Raw genomic sequence first — 25,593 nt, forward strand, 5'->3', positions numbered from 1 at the left:
ATTAAAAATATTCATCCACAGCAACAGATGTAAGTATAATGTTCAAGAGCTCTGTTGCTTTGTTTAAAGAGACTTATAAGGAACCTTGATAGGAATAATTCGTCTAAGAATTAAAATTATGTCATCATTCACTCACGCTCACCATACAAACAAACTAAAATTTTAGGTTGTTTTTCATTTATGCTATATATTTCTCGGCCCCTATAAACTCCCAAAAAATGTAATATTCGTAGACAAGTGATAATCTATTATTTTAAAGCTACACTATATGTTACTTTTGGCGCTCTCGCGGTTGAAGCATAAACTCGCGGAGGAACATTGTTTTGGTCATTATGTGAGTCGTGCTTCGGCTCCGCTGCGCGGATGAATCTGATGGCTTGAGGCGCGCGCTGTGGCCGGTTTGTTTACAATAATCGCTTTATCAGTGCGAATGTCACTGACGACATCAAAACTCTCCCAGTAACGAAAGACAGAAGGAAATTCCCCAAAAATATGTCATATGGGCAGATAAGTAGCTTATATCCTGTTGTTGGTTGGACCTATTGAAAACAATTGTTTCTGAATAACGTTGCAAACGCTTGCCAACATAACAAATGCTATTAATATCATATAACAGTGGAAACTATAACTTGGCATGGCAAGAGATTGGAATTGTTTCTGTAATGTATTACAATTACCAACCGAAACATTGTTTTGTGAACCTAGTCAATGCGATGCTATGCAAACTATGTTGATTCGTGTTTATTACGGTTACTGTCGCTTTCCATTTTTGCTTGCACACTTATTTTTTTTGTTATAGAACGTATAATAATAAACATTCTTTCCTTTATTTACGGATATGGCGTAAACACGCACGGAATAATGAAAGCATGCAGTTTAATAATTAGTAGGCTATAAATTACACATTAGTATAAATAATTGTTATAGGCCAAAAGAAGATTGGATTTTGTTCATCTTCATTCTAAAGACTTGGCGTATAGCGCACATGTTGTTAAGACTATTTTTATGGTAAGCTTGTAAATCAACATCTACTTTCGTTGTATGGACAATAACAGCTACATTCTGCCTAAGACGAAGAAAAAAGAAAAAGAAAAAAATAATAGTTTAGCAATAATAGCTAATAGTTGTGAGGTTGAGTATATGACCAAGTTTTAATTTTTATAAAGCTGTTTCTAAAATGTAAGAGTGTTTTTTTTTTTTTTATGACACTCTTACAATCAATATATGGCTTTTACTCAATGAAAAACATTCTAGGAAAGTCTCATATACTATGGTTCAGTCTCATTCCATTGGTCGGTACGGCTCTGGATTCCTCTTGGTTCGGTGCTGTTTGGTCCTCGGCTGAGGTAATGGAGGCGGGTACTCCTCGTCCTCGTCCTGAGGCGGTGGGGGGGGTCGAGCACGGATCTGGGCTTTGGGTTGAGTCTGGCCTCGAGGAGGGGTTTCTGGAGTTGGGCTGCAGGGCATTGATTCTTCTTGCGGGACGGGTGGCGCCGGTTGTCCTCTAGCGGTCTGTTTGGATCTGCTTGTACCATTTTGACCTGGGGTAAGTTCTGCCAGCCTGAACTCTTCCTCATCTGGAAGATATCAAAGACAAGATGTTCATAAACTTGCATTTTTCAAATGTGTGTGATCTAAACTGTAAAGTTAATCTGTAATGTGAAGTGGTGGACTGATACGGATTTTTCAGAGAGCAGGATGACCAATATTTATTAACATAATATTATATAGCAGCTAGTAATATACCTGTAGCAAGTTCTTGATTTGAGTAATCCAGCTGTAGTATCTCTTTAGAAATAAAGAAATTGATAAAAACGTGAATCCAAGTAACCGTGTTTAGTAATCTGGTAAGTGTGCGTGCACTGGGAATCATATTTTCTCAAATTAACACCAAGTAACGTTAATTCTACAGACATGCAGTGAATATGATATATTTGTCGATCAGCTATTGTACAAATTTTTTAAAAGTGTGGATTCTTAGAAAAAAAACCTGTTTTTAGTGCCGATTGTTCTGTAAAATACCACAGAAAACCACATAAAGACGTTTGTGTACAGGATATTATGCGGAGCTCGGTTATATCTGTTTTCTAGATCTGTCTGGTGCCGCCTAAACAAAGAGATCTGGCAAATGCATTACGTAACAGTGGCCTTACATATTCAAAATGTACAAATATTAAGCATTAAATATTTTTGTTTTTTTAAGAGTCAGAGTTAACATTGAATCTAATACATATGAGAAACAGGAAACTGTGGTAAACAGCTTCGCTTTCCAGTTTTAAACTTGTTAATTATAATAACCAGTTTTTGAGCAGATGCATTTATAAGAAAAGATTTCTAAAGATTTTATTTAAATGCCTGTATTTAAGAGTTGGCATTTAAATACACTGAGGATTCTGAACATTTCAAGCTCAACAAGGACAACTACAGCTTCAGTTTGATCTTTTGTTGAAAACACAAATGCTCATTGATTTATTTTAGAGGTGATGAAGATGTTGCTGACCTTGTTGGCGCCTCTTACGTTGCCGACAGCTTCGACACGCACAGATGATGAGAACACAGATCAGCAGCAGCAGAAGGGCTCCTCCGCCTCCTAGGATGGCCACCATGATCCAGAAATCAAAGCCAAAGAGTTTACCAAAACCTAAACCTGAACCTGGACCTGTAAGACATGGACCACATGAAATCAATAACAGACAAGAGGATCATTAAAAAACATCTATTTTAAGCTGATTAAAATGCTGTACGATCCAACGTTATTTCATGAGAGAGTCAAATGTTTTGGACACACTTTATTCTTAATTAACTTTTAAAAACAACTTGATCTGACCACTTCCATTTAAATGCTTAGCATTATTTTGTAGGCTAATATAGTTGTGTACATGTATTCATTTCATTTTAATGTCTATTTGGATTGGATAGTGAAGTAAAAGCATCATCAAGTGTGCAACATGCATGTTCCTCCTACAATAATCTTTAAAAGGCTGGAATCTACAGTGCGACCCAATACAGTACCAAGTGAACCATTTTTAATGTAGTCTGGGTTGTATTTTCTCTCACTTTGCATAGTCTTGTTCCTTGGGAATGTCAAGCTTGTTGGCAAATTCAAATACCATTGAGTCTGAATGAACACAACATTTGGCATGAACGTAAATGAAGCATTTTCTCCTATTTATCTTATCTTAACTTTTTTTTTTTTTTTTTTTGGCACCACATAATTACCAGACTTGCGTCATTTGTCACTTGTGTCATTTCATAGTTGTAATTGTCGTTTTAATTTGAAAAAGTAAGTGTTTGTGCTGCCTTAAGAAGTTAAGTTATATTCAGATTGAAATGTGAAACTGTATTATGTGACAACTTGGATATTTTAGTTATCTCAGCAAGTTAAAATCCAGAGAAGTTATTTTAATGATACATTTTAAGTTGTGATAGCTAATTTAAAAAAAAAAATTAATAGTGAATAAGTGTGTCCAAACTTTTGGCTTATCTTCAGTAAGTTCACAGTTTAACACCATTTTGCAGAGTCAATGTGAAACATATGGTTATTTTACTGTCATAGATTCATGATTGTACGTCAGCAGCAAAAACAGGAAACGGCCCAAAAACCAGTTCATATACTTTATGAAACAAAAGTGAAATCGTGAAAAGTGCCAGAGCTGCACTTCTTAATGCTTTACATCAATGTTTAAGTTCAGGTCTGTTCAAGGTCTAGATTTAGATGTGTCCTTACAGACAACACAAGAGCATTTTTAACAGTTTAACTAAGAATAAAAAGCATGTGAAATAAGAAATACTTACATGACACTGTAACACTCTCACTTTTGACTTTGCTGACAGGATTGTGTGCCTCGCATGAGTACGGTTTATTCTCCTGGACTTGAGTAGATAATAAGAAGACTTGAGGGTTTTTTTCATTCTGGATAATTTTGTCTTCTTTATACCAGGATAGAGTCAGACCTTCTCTTTTTCCGATGTCACAGTTGAGAGTCGCATTCCCTTTTGTGCATATGATCTTCACAGCAGGTTTAGGGGCCTTTTCTGTTACAGAAACATAGTGGATATTTCCTACTGTAACTACTATAGAAATATACAGTCTGATTTTGTTATTATTATTGTGTTGGAAGGGTAGAAATGTTTGTCATCTTACCATATACTTTAATTTCCACATCTCCTTTACCAGTCTCTTTACCATCAGTATTATATGTGTAGAATGTATATTTGCCCGTGTCCTTCAGACTAACACTTGAAAATTTGAATGATCCATCTTCTTCCATAGATACACCATCAGATATTTCTCTGATTTTCCCACCTTTCCAGCGAAGAATGTGGCCACGTGTGTCATGGACCCATTTAATCTCAGGAGGTTTCTCATTGTTATCTGTTGTCTGCTTAATGATGCAGGACGTTCCCACTAGTAGATCTTTTCCACATTTCTCTGTTGAGACTATAATGAATAAATTCATATTAGTATTTAATAAAACTCAACAGGGTTCAACTGCTCATGTTTGGTTCACTATGAGGAAAAAGCATAAAAACAGAGAATGAATAATTCTCAGGATGGGTTTCTTTATAAAAATAAATCTCCGTTCAGACACAAACTTTAGACAACACAGTTCAATATTATATTCCCACCATAAAAAAATTACGCTGTTCATTTAACACACACTGACTCCTAACAGCAACAGGATCTGTCGTCACACTGTACGGGGTAAGTTGTCACAAACGGGGATTTGCAAAAGTGCCTATTAAATCAGAATTTAAACTATAAAGCTATTATAAAAACAGAATATATGTAAAAGGTAATTTAAATACCAAACCATTGTTATGGCCAACAGAACTTAAAGTTGTGTAAAATGACAACACATATGTTCAAATCTGCCTTCATTATATAATGACTTGTTAGTGTGTTTCTCTTGTGTTCCTCTGTTTATGTTAGCAAAAATAATATGAGACTGGAATTTCACAAAAAAATATAATTATTAATTAAGACCATTTTGAACCAGATGTTTGAAACCAACAAATCATTGCTTGATTAAATAAGCATTTGTTTAAAATGACTTTTGACTCAAAACCTTATAGTTTCTGAAATACAGACTTTCTGCTATATAATAGAAAGCGATAGAAAAAAAAACCATTTTGGGTTCCCAAAGAACTTTTCAGTCAAAAGCTCTTAAAAGAACCATTTCTTTCTTATTTTGAAGAACATTTAAATAATCTAAAGAACCATTTTTTCACTTCAAAGAACTTTTTGTGGAATAGAAAAATTCCTTCAATGTTTAAATGTTCTTCACAGAAACATAAAGTCCAATAAAGAACCTTTATTTTTAAGAGTGTAACACTATAATTTGACAACATATCTAAATATCCGACTTTCTGTGAGTGTCTTCTATTAAAGACCGACACGAACAAACACTCATTGCAGCAGTTTGCATGTAAACGTCATAGATTTGCATTTTAAAAGTGTCCAAAAATTACAGTAGAAGTGCATTTGTTCAAGTGGACACTATAATATCCCATTTGTTGCTTTAAAGGCATATTTTACCTGATCTAACACTTAAAAATGGCCTTCACTAATGTTTCGGACAAAAGCGAATTTAGATGTTACAGTGACTTGATACAATTGAGTTGATATAAAATAAAGCAGTATGCATGAGATCAAATGTTAATATGGATTACTATTCTTGATATCTTTTAATCGCATCGTAACATGTGATCTCAACTAAAAAATATATATTTACAAAATATATAAGAAAAACAGCTTCTTCACTTCAGTCTATTAACATATCTATACAAAATGAAGTCAGAACCTACCAGAGAGTGCAGCGAAGCCACAGAGGAATAAAAACAAGAGATTGTATTGGCAGCTCATTGCTCTTCTGAACTCAGCAAATGTTCCAGAACCTTTTTCACAATCAACTGGAGGAAACAGAAAGAATTTCCTGTTTTGCGATCAGAGAGTTGGCGGTTATGTGCAGACAGAATCATGAAGTAAAGATGTCAGTTGCGCAGAAATTGAGACGGCGCTTCACAGGTGTGGAAGGATGTCATCTAATGTGCTGCATTATGAAACCAGGTGCTTCTGTCTAACAGATATAGAATAGATCTGAATGTTTTGAGATGTTGGCCAGCTATTTTTATCTTTGGTCTTGCGGACTAGAAAGCTGGCAAGCACTGATTTATGAATACAAATAAAATATTTTATATGATTTAAAAATAGAAAGGCTGATGGAAAGGTTTGTTGTAGATGTTTTTCATATTTTCTCATACTGGATCTAGGACAGTGGTTCTCAACTGGTGGATCACGACCCAAAAATGGTTTGCATGTCTGTAGCAGTGACCTGGTGGCTTCAATACATAATTACGTGACAATATGAATGTCATACAATGCTGCCATCTTGTGAGAAACTTTTCTTTTGAAATGCCTTAAAATTGATACATGTGCATTAAAGAGGGCCTGTTATGCCCTTTTACAAAGTCTTGATGTTGTTTTTAGGCTCTACTAGAACAGGTTTTCCTGCTTGAATGTTGATTATTTTCCTCATATTCTCCATTGTTGCGGCTCCTCTCTTCCCAGTCTGTCAGTAACGCTCTGTTTACTGTCTCTATGAAGCCCCTCCTTCTGTAAAGCACACTGTGCTCTGATTGGTCGGCTGGAGCAGTGTGTTGTGATTGGTCAAGCGCTTTGGATCGTGTTTGTGAAATGTCCAGACCCTTACCATAACTCTTTTCGTTTACATTTAAAACATAATAAACATATTAATGTGTGGTTCAGGCAATATGTGCATATGTACTCTGATTATCTTCATTGAAATAAAATTAAATATAACAGAAAACACAACCCTGTCTCTTTTTGTTAAAGCTCCAATATGTAGGAATTTTGTAATAAAATTTCCGAAAATAACTTGCACAGTGTGATATATTTCCTCCAGTTGTGTACTTACAATATCTCAAAAGTCTCCAAAGATTTTTTATTTCAGAGAAATTCCGATTTTAAATAACTGGCCGTCCCGGAAAAGAAATGTCGCGCCTCAGTGACGCAATGTCCGCTCTATCCTTTTTTTCCGGTGTGGACCATGTGATAGGATATTCCACCACACCGGATTTTTTTTTTTTTTTTTTTTACAACAACTTTATTGAGTTTTTTTTTCTTATCACAATAAACAATAAAGACGTCTGACAAAGAATAAAAAAAAGAATAAAATAAAAAATATGACCCACCACACCGGAATATCACATGGTCAAATGCGGAAGTGGTGGTTAAAGCGTTATAGCCATAGACTGTATGGTTATAGCTGTTATGGATCACGATTACTCTTTGGCGAGTATTGAAGTCCATATTCGGATATACGCGGAGTCACGGACTGTGTGACAAACGGAGGAATAAAACCCGGATAAATATCGGCAGGCGTTTTCGAGATGGAGAGAGCTGCGCGTCAATCTTGGACTTGACAGAGACTCTGCTCTCGCGAGTGTATTGATAGACAGGTAAGACATGCAACTGTCAATAATAGCACTTATAAACAAAGTTATATTGCTCTTTGTACTTCGGTAAGGCTTTTTATCACGTGTGGTGACCGAGATTATGGCAGTACAATTAAATACAATCGGATATGTTGTTAAAAAAATATATTTAGTCATTACTTGCAAATGTTCGTTCAAATTTACTTTTAGATATTGGTTTGAACACGTTAAACAACACGGCATTAACCATAAAAACGTAAAACTGCACAACATAAACCAAACAAATCATTTGACAAATAACTGTATGTTGTAACGGGATAATATAGCAAAACATTTCACGTTCCTTGCAGTTCATTAATTATGATGACATAAAATAATACGATCAGACATACAGGTAATACAAAAACGAATAAATTACCTCATCCGTGATCATGATTCATTAATTCCATTTAGATAACGTACATCGCTAGATGGTGAAAACGCATTAAAAACGACATCTCCCATCGTCACCTCCTTCATAGCGTCATCAAGCTTCGCCTTTGTTATTGTTGGAAACTGCGCCCTCTTGTGGTCACATACAAAAGTTACATACTGGAGCTTTAAATGTCAATTTTAATGTGAGGTTTAATTTAAAGTGAAAGGGAAATAAAGTAGCTCTAGTAGTAGCTACAAATTTTCATATAGGCACTATCTTTATCAACAAACCACAGATTTGAGCTTTAAAAAATTATATTCTCACCTGAAAACTCTTCAAATTACACCTCGTGACAACAACAGCTTTATTTTTAAAAATTTCGCTGGTTTTCTCCTCTGCCATTGACGCTTTCTGGTTAGTGTGAGATGCATTCTGGTTCTGCATTCTGCATTCGCGTTTCCATTACCCTTCAAATTGCGCAAATTGAAATTGGGATTTGAAAATACGCCCAATGGAAACACGTCAATTTCGCAAAAACTCGCATTTATCGCAAAAAAAGTTTTTACGCTCGCATGAGGTGGGTTTTCAGGCAATTTGAAAAATAAATATTTCGCAAAACTGCAATGAAAACAGTTTTTGCGCATTTACAGTCACCTGACGTAGATGACGCGGTGTGTTTGGACAGAATACGAGACAGAGTTCTTTATTAAATTCATAAAAGACAAAAGAATTACAGGAATACTGGATTCTAAACCTCAAAGAAATGCCACAATCAAGACCTCGACGCAGAAATGAGGGAGAAACACTCAGAAACACCAGCCATAAGGGTCTTTCCTTGCCATTAATGCTTGGATAACACACTTACGTCTCCTTAGATTAATGGCCAGTGCGGCGGCTGGGATATACGTAAACATTACTAACATCCGTCGCCATGATGTTTGGAATGATTTATCGCGAGAGGAAAAAATTACGTTTTAGTCGCATAACATCGGTTAATGGAAACGCCGTCATTTCGCAATAGTTTTTTGTCGACATTTAGAAGAAGAAAAAATCGCAAAAATTTTGCGCAAATCTGTAATGGAAACGCGCCTACTGATAGAGAATAACTTTGCAGAGCTTTTCATGTTCAAACAGCAACATGTGTACTTGGTAAAATGAGCATTATCAATATTAGCTATAGCCTATATATTTAGGCATGAAATGTTTGACAGGGTAAAATCAATTTATTGTTTTGAAAGATGCTTCTTTTACCTTAGAGAAAGGGTATAAACGTGTCACACAATCAAGCAGAGGTTCTCTTGTATTTTCGGTGAAGTTCATTTCACATTGAACCTTCCTCCACTGCCACAAGAGGGCATTGAAAGATCATGAACCCAGCCCAACCTACAGACTCGAGACAGACAACAGCTCTGTTACATGCATTCACTACACTAACACAAAACCAAGGAGATCGAAAGAGAAGAAGAAAAGCAGTGTGAAGATGTTCTTCAGATGTTCTCATATTCTCTGGATCTTGATCATCTGCGAAGCTGTTTCAGGTACTGTAATAGCTCAGACTTTAGTACAAATACATATAAGTGCTGTGTTAGTAATGATATCAGAAAGTTATTTCATGATACTGAATGATTATTTGGCATTTGCAAAACACTCCAAGATACTTAAAGCTTGAGAAAATCATGGTACTACTCATACATGTCCAAAAGGTTGTTGTTTTTTTGGTCCTTTTTAGTGTAAGAAGTCTTCGCTTTAAAAGAAAATCAAACCTCTTAAATTATATTCATGTTTAATTTGGTGCCACTTTTGAAGTGGTTAAAATTTACAACCATGAGTTTGATTGAATATCTTAAATCTTAAAATAAAAAAAATATTTTGAAAACTAAGCGGCTGTTAAAACAATTAAACATTTTTTTAATGTTTTGAAAAAAAAAAAAAAAAGTACTATGCAATGTCAAACTTGCTTATAAGTTTATATAATGTGGTAATATATAATTTCTCTCAGGTGATAATGTGATGAAAGCGGTGAATAGTGAAACTGCGTTCACTCCAGTGTCTGGATCCGTGTCTCCCAGCACCACCAGCATCACATGGAAACACAGAGACAATGATGGAGTTGTTGTGAAGGTCATTGAATGGGACCGGGAGGATGACAGCACTGACATTCCCAACCCTAAATTCAGATCCCACGCAAGCCTGGACAAACACAATGGAGAACTCACTTTAAGATATCTACAACTCCAACACACTGGAGTGTATACCCTCGACATCAACAGTAAAGAGCAAAGAAAACAATTCACTCTGACTGTTATAGGTGAGTCAAAATACTGGCACATTTCATTTTTTATCATCGTAATTATTTACATATATTAAAGCTGTGTTAGAAATAATTTAGTAATAACACAACTAATGTATTCGTTCTGAGTCATATAACAAAAATGTATTTAAACATTAACACATTAATTCAAATTATAATTTTCTTTTTGATGGACAAAAATACACCAGTGTTTTTTTTATATAGATTTATTATATTGTGAATTTGCTTTTATTTTAAGTTTTCATGTTTATTTAAATTTGAGTTATTTATATATTTAGTATTTTTTTATTTTTTATATTGCTTTTAGGTTTTAAGTTATAAGGTATATATATAACTTATATATAAGGTATATAAGTTTTAGTTATTTAGTTTTCCAGTTATAATTTAGTGCTTCAACTTAAAAATATTTCAATTTATTTCATTTAGTTTAAGTTTTTCATCTAACATTTTTATTTTATTTATATCATTTTGATTTATTTTATTTTTTATTTTATTTGAATACATTTAGTAATTTCGGTTTGTGCATGTCATTTTATTCGTTTATTTTTTATTTTTTTATATTAGGTTTGAATAATTTTTATTTTAGTTTTCCAGTTAATCATTTTAGCACTTCAAATTAAACTTAAATTTAACTTACTTTTTTTTTCAACATTCCTATTTTTATACAAGTATTTCATCTATTATTTATATTTTATTAATTTATATAATATTTCAGCTTTATTACAATTAACAGAAATGTTTTTAATATTTTAAGTTTTAGTTAATGATAATAACCCTGCAGATACTTAAAATAATATATTTTTTAATTAAAATTAATAATTATAAGTTACATTCAAAATATACAATATATTGGGTGCAAATTTACCTTTTGATGAACATTTGGATCAGAATAAATATATTATATCAGTATAATATATATATATATATATATATATATATATGTATGTATATATATATATATATATATTATATCAGTATAATATATACATATATATATATATATATATATATATATACATATATATATATATATATATACACACACACACACACACTGAACAAAATTATAAACGCAACACTTTTGTTTTTGCCCCCATTTTTCATGAGCTGAACTCAAAGTTCTAAGACTTTTTCTATGTTCACAAAATGACTATTTCTCTCAAATATTGTTCACAAATCTGTCTAAATCTGTGTTAGTGAGCACTTCTCCTTTGCCGAGATAATCCATCCACCTCACAGGTGTGGCATATCAAGATGCTGATTAGACAGCATGATTATTGCACAGGTGTGCCTTAGGCTGGCCACGAGAAAAGCCCACTCTGAAATGTGCAGTTTTATCACACAGCACGATGCCACAGATGTCGCAAGTTTTGAGGAAGCGTGCAATTGGCATGCTGACTGCAGGAATGTCCACCAGAGCTGGTGCCCTTGAATTGAATGTTCATTTCTCTACCATAAGCCGTCTCCAAAGTTGTTTCAGATAATTTGGCAGTACATCCAACCGGCCTCACAACCGCAGACCTCCAAGATTGTCTGAGACCAGCCACCCGGACAGCTGCTGCAACAATCGGTTTGCATAACCAAATAATTTCTGCACAAACTGTCAGAAACCGTCTCAGGGAAGCTCATCTGCATGCTCGTCGTCCTCATCTGGGTCTCGACCTGACTGCAGTTCATCATCGTAACCGACTTGAGTGGGCAAATGCTCACATTCGATGGCGTCTGGCACTTTGGAGAGGTGTTCTCTTCACGGATGAATCCCAGTTTTCACTGAACAGGGCAGATGGCAGACAGTGTGTATGGCGTCGTGTGGCTGAGCGGTTTTGCTCAACGTTGTGGATCGAGTGGCCCATGGTGGCGGTGGGGTTATGGTATGGATCGGCGTATACGACAGCGTGTTCCAGGTCCTGCCAATCTCCAGCAACTTCGCACAGCCATTGAAGAGGAGTGGACCAACATTCCACAGGCCACAACCAACAACCTGATCAACTCTATGCAAAGGAGACGTGTTGCACTGCGTGAGGCAAATGGTTAGGGATGGCTGACGCGAAACAGTCGTTCCGAAGCTTTGCAAGATCCCGAAGCGCAGATGTTTCGAAAACACTGATCCGAAGCGTGATTCAAAACACCCATGTCACGTGACTATGGCCAAGTGTTTCACTAAGTGTTTCATCAGGTGTGGTCCGCCGAATCAGCGTTTGATTGACAGGGTCGGGAACAGACAACACAATCGCACATCTGTATAAAAGTGAAATCAACGCATATTGACCTCGTGGGTTTTTGTGAGAGGAGTTTGATTTTGAGATAGCGGATTTTTGATGATATAGTGACATAGTGCGATTTGATTAGTTATAGGCTATTTAGGCTTACATTTAAATTTACACAACACATTGACTGATAGGCTAGAGACAGACAGAGTATACATATAGTGACACATTAGATACATAGATATAAATATATATAGACAGCTAGATTAATAGATAGATACATATATAAATACATAGATTATATATAGATACATATATAGATACATAGATAGATTATATCTAGATACATATCTAGGTACATATTTAGATACATATCTAGATACATAGATAGATTATAGATACATATCTAGATACATAGATAGATTCATATAGATAGATACATAGATAGATAGATAGATTTGGATAGATAGATAAAATGGAAGCTCCCCAGAAGAGATGCCATACATCTGTGGTGTGGGAGCATTTCCATTTAGAAACCCCAAATTAAGTGAGATGTGTGTATTGTGATCGGCATCTAGCCTACTGCAACAATACATCATCCATGATGTGCTATTTGAGGAGCACTCATCCTGCCATGTTGCGGGTGCAGAGGATGGCATTCCCCCTGTACCTAGGCCTGACACTGACACTGCTGGGCCATCTCAGCAAGGTATGCGTTTGAAATATAATTATAATTGAAATATAATTACAAACTTTTGGGACACTGTTTAGAAAGTCCATAGCCCTATGCCCTACAACCTAATGTCCCAATCACAACTGCCAATCATGTTAAAAATAGCTTCAATGTGAATATAATATAATATAATATTGTGTGAATATACATTTTATAGGTCTACAAATGAGTACCCAATATACTGCCAGTGACAACATCATTTTGGTTTTCCTATTTGTTGTAGTACTACATTCCATTACATTTTTCTCTGCACACTGAGCATAAACTTAAAGCATAAACTGACCCACTAACTTACTGGAAAGAGAGAGCAGTAATCTTTCCTCATTTGTATGTCCTAGCTAAAAAATATCTTTGCATGCCAGCAACAAGTGTCCCTTGTGAGAGAATTCTTTCAAAGGCTGGAGAAATTATCTGTAAAAAAAGAAGTAGGCTAAGTCCTTCCACAGCAGAGAAATTAATATTTTTGAATAAATATCTCTAAAATAGTGAGACATTGTGGCTTGATTTCTTTTATTAATATTCATTTTTCATGACCAAAATAACATTATGCACAGTGAGGAGCCTATAGGTTACAAGCTTCGCATATTAGAAAAATACAATAATAAAAAAACACATTTTTTTTAATGGCTCGTCAAGGTTGTTTCAGATCAAAACCTGCAAGTGACCACTAGGTGTCACCGTTGAGACGGGTGTCGGATTGATTCGAAGCCTCGACACAATATGGCACATTTGCTTCAACTGTTTCATTGCTTCACGAAGCCTCGATCTGCCCATCACTACAAATGGTGGTCACACCAGATACTGACTGGTTTTCGCACTCCCCCCGGACCCAGGGTAATCAGTCCAATGACGGAAAAATCCAGAGAACAGGGAGATGATCGAAATGGACAAACACTGGAATGCTCAGAAATGCAGTGTTACACGTATAATGCTGCGTTCCCACCAAACACGAATAGCGCGTCAAATTTGCGTTTATCGCGTCTAGTTGGACGCTTGAACATTTTGAACCCATTCGCGCGTCCAAAGCGAATAGGACGCATGCAAGCGTTTGAAGCGTATCCGAGGCAAAATCTGCTTCTTGTGGGAGGGGCAAGTGCTAGGCGGTTGTCTGTTTGCAAGATGGCTGATGTTGATTGAGCATTCATCGAGAGATTCACCGCTCGTATTTGCTCTGGAGAGCAGAACAGCGGCATAGGGGTCATCGTCGCCGTATTTGGGTCCACCAGACCCTCCGGAGGCGTACCCAGTTTGATGAGTTACACCTAGTGATGTGACATTTGAACCGTGGCGTCGGAGCGTGTGTCGAGAAAAAGTGGGCGTGCCAGATGAAGCCGCGATTCGAGGCTTGTGTTGTTAACGTGAAAATCACGTGACTAATGACAAACGAGGCCTCGGTTTGTGTGGCTATGTCATCGGTTCGGTCTGAGTGTCGCTTCCGGATTAAAGCCGGTTCGAAACTCGCGCCACCTTGTGGGTGTTGTCAGCAGTAGTAGAAGCAGTTGTAGTAGTGTCAGAGAGTCAGAGAGTTAGATAACTATCATTGTCATTGTCGTTATTGTGTCATATGTGAGGGCTGTATATTATTACATTATCAGGTTAGAATAGTTATAGTATATTATTATTATAGTAGGCCTATATTATAGTCTTGTTATATTAATTAGATAAGATTATTTGGATTGCTCTGGATTTTCTATTTTTCTATTTTTATTTTCCTTCCTTCCGGACTATTCTGTTGCAGTTTACTTTAATCTGTTATCTATAATCTGTTAAATTAATAAATGTACATTATTACACTCCCTCTAACATAAGCACTGCACTCAACAGTGTCACTGTTGTTGTTCATACTGTCCCTATCCAAACAATTTATGAATAATTAATGAACTGTGTGTGTTACTCTGGACAAGTAAATTCAGACAGAGAAAGATACATATTTTATATTATACACAGTAATGGACAAATGTCTGATCATGTCTTTTCATTATTGCAAATGAAAGGTTACAAACATCAACAGTGAGAACAAAATAAATAAATAATTTTTTTTTAAATATAATACATTTAAATATAAATATATTTACATTACAAATAAATATTTTTCTTTATAAAAGCATTTTTATAAAATATAATAAAATATTATTATGCCCAGTTTATTCACGTTTGGTGTGACCACAGCATAAGACTTTGCAGGAAGTGAATGTGAAACCCAGGCTATTATAGGGTGAGTTAAACAAGGTAATGAGACACAGGTGGATGCAATCAGGGATGATGAGTCCAGGCAGAGAGTTATGGGAAATGTAGTTTCATGGTGGTAACTGGTGGTAATGATGGGCACTCTCACTGGTAATCGTGACAATACATAATATATGTTAATTTTCATCTTAATTCACAGAGCCTGTCCGCAAACCTTATATTAAAAAAGAGTGCAAATTGGAAGATGTTCCTGAATGTTCCTTGAGTTGTGATGATGATGGACCCGCTGAAAGTACAGTCATCTGGAAAAACGCAGCTGGAGAGCCGCTGTACCGACGAGATCGTAATACGAGGGTATTAACAGTGACCGAGAGCAGTAACCCGGACAACTCCTACAGCTGCACACTGAAGAGTGCAGTGAACGAGGAGACCAGTGATCCAGTGTATGAGAGAGATCTGTTTGATGGTAAGACTAAACTAATAATATTAATCACCTTACTGGATATCATCAGGCCACAACCATTTTTATACAAGTACGCAAGCGCTTGGTATTTAATTATGAATTGCATGCGTTCCAATATTTTTTGCACAGCCACGAATTGCAAAATTTTAACCGAACGTACTTTTTTTTTTAAAAATGACGAGTTTTCTCTCAATTCTGAGTTTATATCTCACACTTCTGACTTTTTCCTCTCAATTCCGAGTTTATATCTCACACTTCTGACTTTTTTCTCTCAATTCTCTCAATTCTGAGTTTATATCTCGCACTTCTGACTTTTTTCTCACAATTTCGAGTTTATATCTCACACTTCAGATTTTTTTCTCACAATTCTGAGTTTATATCTCACACTTCTGCCTTTTTTCTCTCAATTTCGAGTTTATATCTCACACTTCTGATATTTTTTTCCTCTCGATTTCGAGTTTATATCTCACACTTCTGACTTTTTTCTCACAATTTCGAGTTTATATCTCACACTTCTGACTTTTTTCTCTCAATTCTCTCAATTCTGAGTTTATATCTCACACTTCTGACTTTTTCCTCTCAATTCCGAGTTTATATCTCACACTTCTGACTTTTTCCTCTCAATTCCGAGTTTATATCTCACACTTCTGACTTTTTTCTCTCAATTCTCTCAATTCTGAGTTTATATCTCGCACTTCGGACTTTTTCCTCACAATTTAGAGTTTATATCTCACACTTCTGATTTTTTTCTCACAATTCTGAGTTTATATCTCACACTTCTGCCTTTTTTCTCTCAATTTCGAGTTTATATCTCACACTTCTGAGATTTTTTTTCCTCTCGATTTCGAGTTTATATCTCACACTTCTGACTTTTTTCTCACAATTTCGAGTTTATATCTCACACTTCTGAGATTTTTTTTCCTCTCGATTTCGAGTTTATATCTCACACTTCTGACTTTTTTCTCACAATTTCGAGTTTATATCTCACACTTCTGACTTTTTTCTCACAATTTCGAGTTTATATCTCACACTTCTGACTTTTTTCTCACAATTTCGAGTTTAAATCTTGTATTTCTGACTTTACCTATTTCTCCGACTTTTGTCTCCAAATTATGAGATAAAAACTCACAGTTGTCATAATGTCTGAATTGTGAGACAAAAAATTACAATTATGTTTTTGTTTTGTTTTTCGTGGAAGAAACAAGCTTCCATACTGGCCAGTGCTTTCATACATCCACATACTTACGTAAAGTAGGCTATATATGCTTCTGGTTCAGTAAAGCAAGATACAATTTAATAATTCTCTCATTAATTAATAATCTTAAAAATCGAATAAGATCTATAACATGCATTTAGAAAACAGATAAGTGAATTTTCATTTCATGCCAACTGTAATTACCTATTTTTTTTTTTTCTACAGAAGGTTCAAACACAGTATTAGTCACTGCAATTGTCGTCCCTTTCATCGCTGGGGTCCTGTTCTTGATCCTGATTATATGGTAAGACTGAATTTAATCTTTCAAACATTTGAAATGTGTTTCTTTATCATTTGCTCAACACAGTATTTGAACCACTGAAACTTGAGGAAATTTGCCATTTGCAACCTTTTTTTACTTCCATAATGTCACATTCTTTGTGAAAGCAGATATTGTAAGGCAGGACTTGATTGTATCTGGGAATTTATTAAATTGTAAAAAAAAATGGCACAATGTGTAAAGACCTTAGTTTTGTCAGCAGCTCATTAATCATTCACAGTGAAAAAATAAGAATGTGTATTTAGTATAAATAGGGTTGATTATAATTTCATGTTGACTGTAAATGACTATAGTGTAAATGATTAATTTGTCACTGTTGTTCTTTAAGGTGTTTCTGCTGCTAGCTTGGGAGACACACTAGTAGAGTAAGTGTATTTTCTTAATTCCTCGTGGAAAATCTTTACTGTATGCAACTTATAATGTACATTTAAAAACGAGCATTTTTTACTTTTTTGTTTGTTTTTTTCTCAGAAATGACGTTCATAAGTGAATGACTGATGCTCATCATGAACCTTCAAATGTGTGGATCTTCTCGACACATTTTACTAAAGCATCTGCTCTTAACCGTCTGTGCCTTCAGAACTTTTACTGTCTCCTCTGGTTCTGAATATATAAATCTATGGTTAAATATGCAAATACTTTTTCAAGGAGGGACAAGATGAGAATATCTTACTGGCACCAAACAGAGCGTATAAATAAACAAATCATCTATTCATTTTTCTTTTGTGGAGAAAAGCAGAGAAGGCATTTAATTCTGTTTCATGAAGCTACAAAGGCAAAGTGATTGTTCTGCGCTCACATCCAAAATATGATGAGTTTGATAAAGGGACATGAACCACTAAAATAGTAAACATTGAATGCAGTGTGTCACTTTGAATAAAATCCTCTGTAAAATGTGAATGCATCTAGTGTGGTTATTTTTCATGCATTATGGTTGTGGCTTGTAGTCTTGCTGGAAGCAGACACACTTGTGTTGTGCCAGACATTAATTTCACACATTTGCAGTGAACGTAAGATGCAGCAGTGACCCTTTACTTAGTGGAAGTCCAACACAATGCAAGGCGTTTTCAAACTTCCTCTGTTCTTACACCACGCCTCAGTGTGTTTGTGTCTCTGAGTGTCTCTCAGAGTCTCGAAGTCAAGTGAATAAAGTGTAAGCTACTTTTTCTAACAAAAATGTCACTTCATTTCTTGATGTTGATCTCCATCGTCGTGTTCTTCACCACAGGAGCTGTTTCAGGTGAGTTATTAATGTGTTCATGGAAATAACACGCCGTTCATGGCAAACCTAAACAGGGTCAGATTTACTAACAGCTTCCTCCAGAGCAAACCCTCTTTTGGCGTTAAAAAAAAACTACTGTCATGATTTAATAAAGACACGCTGTGAAAAATTAGCTCTGAAAAGGATGGACAGGGTTATTTTGCGGTGGACCTTCATTATTGCATGAGTTTTCCTTTCAGGCGCAACATTTATGGCGGGAGGAGATTATATAAATGAATCACGCAAAGTGATTTACTGGTAGATTGTGTTGGTCATTATGGAAATGATCAGTTCTTTCATTTGCACGTCGTCAGTAGATCACTCGCTAAACTTTACACACTCATTGGCGCAGTTTTGGGATTGCGCTAGTAAATATTATCATAGTATTGTACACAATTTCATGAATATAAAATGACGGAAGAGACTGAAGAGTTTCTGTATTGACCTTATTTTTATTTTCTAATTTCATTTACCATCAAGCAAGGGCTATATTCACTTACTGGAAATTACCCAGCTAAAAATATGGGTTTTCCCAACACTGTAGTTTTAAAATTTATTATAATATTGTAACCTAATTGTCAAATATTAAATGACTGTAGTGGATGACAGAGTCTTTCTCGTTGAATGTTGACTAACATACTCTCTCATTTTAATTATTAGGTACAGAGGTGAAGAAAGCAGTGGGTGATGAAGTTTCCTTTGGTCCAGATAAACCTCTTCCTGCTTCTGTCTCCGTCATCACATGGAAACACATTAAAGGTGGTGAAACTGTTAAGGTGATTGAATGGGAAGACGGAGAAATTACAGCCCCGAATCCGAGATTCAACGGCATCACGACTCTTAATACAGCGACCGGACAAATCACGATTACTAAACTAACTGTCGAACATAGTGGAGTTTATACCGTCGACATCAGCGGTAAAGAGCAGGCACAAAGATTCACATTGACTGTTATGGGTGAGTTGATGCTGATTATTCATTAATATTAATATTATAAATGCATCATATTATTATTATTATTATGGTTGTTTTTACTCAGCCTCACATACAGAAAAACAAAAAAACAATGTAATTGTACAATAATGGCATCAGATTGTAATACCATGATACTTTGATTAATACCACATGTCCAAAAACCACTCTAGTATTATAGTACTTTTTCTGTAAGTTATGGTTTTGTTTAGTAACTGGATGTTACCCTCTAATACCATCATTGTACTATGGTACTCTATAAAGAAACCAACAGTCACTGTCACAGTATACTTTTTGCAATGCTAGTGTAGTTGTGTTTGATTTCATTGTGTTTTTTTATAGACTGAATGTTCATATGTTTTCTTTCACAGAACGGGTCCCCAAACCTGTGATTAAAATAGAGCCGAGTGATAACCCTGGTGTTGTGTATTTGAGATGCGAGTACAGTGAAACAATCATCTGGAAGAATTCTGCTGGACAAACACTGACGGGTTCAGCGCACCAACCGAAAGGAAAGTTCATTACTGTCATAAAAGGAGGAAATCCAGAAATCTTCTACACCTGTACACTCCAGAACACAGTGAGTGAGGAGACCAGTGATCGGGTCTATGAGAGAGATCTGTTTAAAGGTGAGACACTAAACACAACCTGTATGCAAGAAGAATATGCTTTTATTTAGATTATGCAATCATTCAATAATGCAAGATGCATAAAGCAACACTAAAGAATATTTTGTACCTTAAAATAATGTTTCCAAAATCGTTTCAGTGGTTCATCAACTCGTAACAGGGTGAAAGGCACTTCTGCATTCGCTTTGCGGCCCTCTATCAGCTATAACCGCACTATGCAGGTTTGACAGATCGGGTCGCGTTTCTGTAGTTCGAATGAAACATAAGAAACTACAAATTTGACTTGCTTTACGGCAAGCGTTACAATAGTCATTATTTTGTTTTTCTTCGTTTCTGATGTCGCAATACATCATACTTTCATAAAATCATGCAACATACTCTACCTTGTCTGTGGACATCGTTCATTCCAATGCCGGTGCTGGATAAACAGCGAGCGTGCGACGGTCGGCTGCGTTAGGCTAAATTATTTACGACAGCGGTAATGGACAATTCCACTTCCAACCTGTAGGGGGACCGAAGAGGAAAAGTTCTTTGGTGTTGCTTTAATAACCTTATAAGGCTTTTTAAGACCCCCTGTGGTGAAAACCATGTGGGGTTTTAAATATGCTTTAAGACAAAAACCATGTGCAAATGTCTTTGTTGAGACTATTATAAATAAAATTATATTAGTATTTAATAAAGCTCAGCAGGGTTAAACTGCTCATATTTGGTTCACTATGAGAAAAAAGCATAAAAACAGAATGAATAACTCTCAGGGTGAGTTTCTTTTTAAAAGTCAATTTTGGTTCAGACACTAACTTTAGACAACACAGTTCAATATTATATTCTTTCATCACACTGTACGGGGTAAGTTGTCACAAATGGGGATCTGCGTTAGGCAGACTGTTAAATCAGAACGGTAAAAGTTAACCTAAAAAAGCCAAAACCATTGTTGTGTAAATGCAACATATGTAAATGCATCATATTATTATTATGCTTGGTTTTACTTAGCCTCACATACTAAATAACAAAAAAACAATGCAATTGTACAATAATGCATGGTGCTTTGATTAATACCATGGTATTTACATGGTACTTCCATGAACATGTTACATGTCCAAAAACCAGTGTAGTGTTCTAGTACTTATGGTTTGCAATTAAATAACCACATCTGCTACCATCATTATACTATGGTACTGTCACAACCCTTTGTGCAAGGCTAGTGTAGTTGTGTTTGATTTAATTTTGTTTTGTCTGTGGACTGAATGCTCTTACCTTTTCACTGTTTCTTTCACAGAGCCGGTCCCCAAACCTGAGAAGAGCGCTGTTAACCCTAATGTTGTGTATTTAAGATGCGAGAACAGTGATAAAGTCATTGGGAAGGATTCTACTGGAGAAGAACGGAAGTGTTCAGCATTCCTCCCGACAGGAGAGTCCATCACAGACAAAAAGGAAGGAAATCCAGAAAACTTCTACACCTGCACACCAGGGGTGTGGACTCGAGTCGCATGACTTGGACTTGAGTACCAAATTTGATGACTTGCGACTCGACTTGACATAATCAAAGATGACTTGCAACTCGACTTAAATGACTCACGACTTGACTCGGACTTGAGCTGTGACTTGGAAAGACTTGACCTACCTTCTAAAACCACAGATCAGAGTTGTAATCACTGTAGTATAACACTGTATCATTGACACATGATCACAGCGCTGATTTCTGCACTTTTGGCACTAAGCCAGAGTGTCAGTTGTCATTTATCACACGTTCAGACAGTTCAGACAAATAATGTTTTTGTTTTTTCTTTTTCAGGCATTTAAATACACAAATACTAGCAAACCATTTATAATTTGAGGGAAAAAAACACACTGATGCCAATTAGTAAGCGGAAATAATAAACCTTTCAAAGAATTTTGAGACATGTTTTATTTTCCCCCACAACAAATGCACATTTTAGCCTATAGGGAACATTTTAGCCTATAGAAGTCTTCTCCCTGTTCACCAGCCACTCACTTACATGTCTTTCGGGAGAAATGGATGGATTTACATTTTGTAAATATGACAGGCACGTAGCCCCAAAAAGTGTCACGTGACACACACTTCGCCGTGGAAATAGGAATGTTCTACAATTACTGTAGCGTTAACAAATTAATTTAACCAGGGACTCAATATTTTAAACTTAATGTATAGCAAATCACAATTAATTTTAATTTTGTTAAGTTTTAAAACTAAAGTTGGCTTGGATACAAAATGTGTAGCAGTTATTTCAATTAAATGATTTTGCCTTTGTTACTCTGTAACCAATAAAATAGTATTTTTTTTCACCGCCTTTTCCTTATTTTGTCACATGTAACTAAGAACAATCCCTAAATTGAACTGAGATAGATGGGTGCCCTTAGTGAAAAGTCATCAACATATTTTAAAAGCCTTCCTGATATAAATTAGTATACATTTCCTTTACTAGTAATTAACACTGAGACACTAATTTGTGCAAAAAGCACTAATGACTTGTTTAAGACTTGAAGCTTAAACTCGAGGACTTGCGACTTGACTTGGACTTGTCTGTCTTGACTCGGGACTTGACTCGAGACTTGAATGCAAAGACTCGAAACTGACTTGTGACTTGCAAAACAATGACTTGGTCCCACCTCTGTCCCGATAACAGTGCAAGTAAAGAGACCAGTGATCCGGTCTGAGAGAGAGATCTGTTTAAAGGCTAGACAGCATAAGTCTCTTAACAACATAAATATAAAAGCAACTATATGAATATGCTTATGTTTTTACTTTATATTATGCAATAATTCAGTAATGCAAAATGTAACTTACTAACCTAATTCTGATTATTTAAAGGGATACTTCAGGATTTAGCATTAAGCTTTGTATTAGTAGAAAACCTGTAGTATTTTCGAATTACCGTGCTTTCCACCCTCATATCCCCCTGAGATGAGAGATTTATGTATTTTTTGTCTGGAAAAAATCCTCCGATGATGCAAAAATCGTAATTTTGCGTTATCGGAGGATTTTTTGGCCAGAGGCTAAAGACTACAGCCAGTAGGAGGGGCTGTCCCGCATGTGTTCAACCCGCCCATAGAGGGTGGGATCTCACTCTAAGCAAGTGCACACAGTGTCAGCCGTCTTTCTTTGGAAGCTAGGCCAGCAGGCTCTTGTTCTGTGGAGAAAGCTGAGTAGTAGGGGTTACCATCCTCTTTTTCCCGGACATGTCCGACCGTCGAGATCGTCCAAAATGTCCGGGATTCGGCTTTTGCTTTCTGCAGTCGCCATTCATTGTTTACATGCACACCTTTTGTTTCAATCTAACTGAATTCATTCCGATTGGTGAATCTGAATGTAGTGTTTACATGAACGCTTAACAAGTGATCGGTTGATGTGCGTTTTAACATTGCTAAGAAAATTCCCGCTCCTCCGTGAGAGATACGAGACCGGTGCGTCTCAGTAATCACGCCACCGGCCTCGCGCCGTTCTCCCGCGGCCCTCAGCCTCGTCCTGCTCACCACAGTAAACATAATGAATGGTGACTGTAGAACGCAAAAGCTGAATCCCGGACATTTTGGGCGATCTCGAAATCCCGGGCAAACTCGTCACGGAGACTCACTAGTAGTGCATTTTTTAAATACACATTCATCTTTCCAGAGGTGAAGTATCCCTTTAACTGTGTGTCTCAGGACTGAATTTTTGTTTTGTTTCTTCACTAGATTCAAGCATGGATTTGTTGTTACATTCCTTCAGTCACTGTGATTTTTTATCATCCTTTTCCTGATTATAATTCCTTTTCACTGTAAGACGTATATTAAATTTCATCTTTTAAAACATTTGAAATGTGTGTGTGTCACTGTTTGGTGTAAGATGATGAAAAAAGGCAGAAGATTCCAATATAAACTTTTACTCTCAAAAGGTATTTCCACAGGTACAGACAGGCAGGATTAAACACTTAACATAGACACAGGTGATACAAATGAACTAATAAAGACAGACAGGTCTCAACGCTGACAGTACTCCACCCTTCCGGTAGGAGCATCCTCGCGCTGTTTAAGGATTAACTGCGGAGGGAGGGAGGGAGGGGACTCAGGAGGAGGACGAAGAGCGGGTGAGGGCAGACTGAAGGCAAGAGGGATCAGGGTGGAGCAGACGGTACAGGCGGCCAGGGTGGAGCTGATGGAGGAAGGAGTCGAACTCTAGGGGGCCGACTGATGGAGGCGAGGCAGGTGGTTGAGGAGACCAGGGAGGAGACCAAGGAGTCGAACTCTAGGGGGCCGACTGATGGAGGCGAGGCAGGTGGTTGAGGAGACCAGGGTGGAGCCGTAGAGCCAACAAGACGGGGCGATGCTGAGGGACTGGGAGGACATGACAACATTGATGTCTCCGGCTACCGAGGCTCAGGCGGGGAACCAGAAGGTCACGGCGGAGCCAGAGTGACTGAGGACCAAGGTGAAGACGGAGGGAGTGAGGAGCCTAACAGAGCTAGAAGGATGGATGGATGTGGCGAAGCCAGAGGAAAGGAGTCCCGTGGCGAGGGCAGGGTGAGGAATGACCAATGCGGAATCGGGGGGACGAGGGAGCCCGGCGGAGCTGATGGGTCACGGCGGAGGTGACGGAGGGAAGAGCCACGGTGGAGGTAATGTACTGGCAGGCTGAAGCAGAGTCCAAGTAGAGTATCATATAATACAGTATCATATAATTAATGATAAAAAGACTGTATTACTTCCAGTGGTGGCTGGTGAAAAATATCTTAGGTGGGGCTGTGTCATATTCAGTCGGTTTCAATAGTCTGGTAATAGGGGTGTAACGATTCGTTTTAACAACGATTCGATTCGTATCGCGATTCGTGTGTCAAATGCATTCACATTTTATTTGAATAAAGTAGGACTGCACGATTATGACAAAAATTATAACTGTCGATTATTCCCTTGAATTTGTAATTGTGATTATTAATTACGATTATCACAACATTGAATGATGTTTTGAATAGTTTGGCCATGGGACCCACATTTCCCTATGGTCATCAAGCCACGACCCACCTTTTTAGGAATTATATAGGCCTATTATAATACATTTGTTTACACAAAAATTGTTGACACACAAGTTCTGTCCCCCTTTACTTAAAAAAATTGTAAGAATGTCAAATACTGATAAACAGTAGGCACTTCGAGGTTAAGCTATTAAATAGCAGTCCCAAACTAGTTTTTGTTAATACTATATCTTGGTCTGAGCCACCACAGTCATATAAAAATATACAAAATAACCAGTAAGTGACATTTTGTTATGGAAACAAACAACAATTAGGCTACCATGGTGATACACAATATTTAGAAGAACTGGTAAAGAAATATGGAAACTGCTCCTGATAAATAGCAACACACATGACGTACCAATAACGTAATTTATTGGTATTTTACTTTTATTTCTTAACTTACTAATTTACGA

At 36.5% G+C, this 25,593-nt stretch overlaps 3 protein-coding genes across 3 annotated transcripts; 2 read left to right on the top strand and 1 right to left on the bottom strand.

Annotated features, from left to right (window-relative positions):
• Positions 1-342: 342 nt before the first annotated feature.
• On the bottom strand, positions 343-6,082 carry cd2 (CD2 molecule). Its single transcript, XM_079851099.1, has 5 exons — positions 5,809-6,082; positions 4,145-4,441; positions 3,796-4,035; positions 2,501-2,659; positions 343-1,577 (listed from the first exon to the last, which is right to left on the bottom strand). Exons 1-5 carry the CDS (start codon positions 5,864-5,866, stop codon positions 1,282-1,284), a joined length of 1,050 nt encoding a protein of 349 aa, XP_079707225.1. The 5' UTR covers positions 5,867-6,082; the 3' UTR covers positions 343-1,281.
• Positions 6,083-9,305: 3,223 nt separating this feature from the next.
• LOC307151626 (uncharacterized protein) lies at positions 9,306-18,207 on the top strand. Its single transcript, XM_079859736.1, has 6 exons — positions 9,306-9,411; positions 9,873-10,181; positions 15,511-15,777; positions 17,195-17,273; positions 17,638-17,674; positions 17,781-18,207. The coding sequence occupies exons 1-5, from the start codon at positions 9,354-9,356 to the stop codon at positions 17,651-17,653; spliced, it is 729 nt and encodes a 242-aa protein (XP_079715862.1). The 5' UTR covers positions 9,306-9,353; the 3' UTR covers positions 17,654-17,674; positions 17,781-18,207.
• A 197-nt stretch (positions 18,208-18,404) lies between these two features.
• Positions 18,405-23,981, top strand: LOC307146883 (CD48 antigen-like). The gene is made up of 4 exons (XM_079851213.1): positions 18,405-18,549; positions 19,231-19,527; positions 19,914-20,171; positions 21,448-23,981. The coding sequence occupies exons 1-4, from the start codon at positions 18,486-18,488 to the stop codon at positions 21,660-21,662; spliced, it is 834 nt and encodes a 277-aa protein (XP_079707339.1). The 5' UTR covers positions 18,405-18,485; the 3' UTR covers positions 21,663-23,981.
• The last annotated feature ends 1,612 nt before the right edge of the window (positions 23,982-25,593 follow it).

This window comes from Squalius cephalus (assembly GCF_949319135.1).
Source record: "Squalius cephalus genome assembly, chromosome: 2".
Lineage (NCBI taxonomy): Eukaryota > Metazoa > Chordata > Actinopteri > Cypriniformes > Leuciscidae > Squalius > Squalius cephalus.

Bases quoted from the DNA above. Each gene is read 5' to 3' on its own strand.
- cd2 (XM_079851099.1), bottom strand. From the start codon at position 5,866: ATGAGCTGCCAATACAATCTCTTGTTTTTATTCCTCTGTGGCTTCGCT. The intron at 2,660-3,795 runs GTAAGTATTTCT...CATGTCTTACAG, and splicing joins TGAGAGTGTTACAGTGTCAT to GTCCAGGTTCAGGTTTAGGT. The intron at 1,578-2,500 runs GTCAGCAACATC...GATATCTTCCAG, and splicing joins ACGTAAGAGGCGCCAACAAG to ATGAGGAAGAGTTCAGGCTG.
- LOC307151626 (XM_079859736.1), top strand. From the start codon at position 9,354: ATGTTCTTCAGATGTTCTCATATTCTCTGGATCTTGATCATCTGCGAA. The intron at 10,182-15,510 runs GTGAGTCAAAAT...CTTAATTCACAG, and splicing joins ATTCACTCTGACTGTTATAG to AGCCTGTCCGCAAACCTTAT. The intron at 15,778-17,194 runs GTAAGACTAAAC...TTTTTTCTACAG, and splicing joins TGAGAGAGATCTGTTTGATG to AAGGTTCAAACACAGTATTA.
- LOC307146883 (XM_079851213.1), top strand. From the start codon at position 18,486: ATGTCACTTCATTTCTTGATGTTGATCTCCATCGTCGTGTTCTTCACC. The intron at 18,550-19,230 runs GTGAGTTATTAA...TTTAATTATTAG, and splicing joins CACCACAGGAGCTGTTTCAG to GTACAGAGGTGAAGAAAGCA. The intron at 20,172-21,447 runs GTGAGACACTAA...TTTCTTTCACAG, and splicing joins TGAGAGAGATCTGTTTAAAG to AGCCGGTCCCCAAACCTGAG.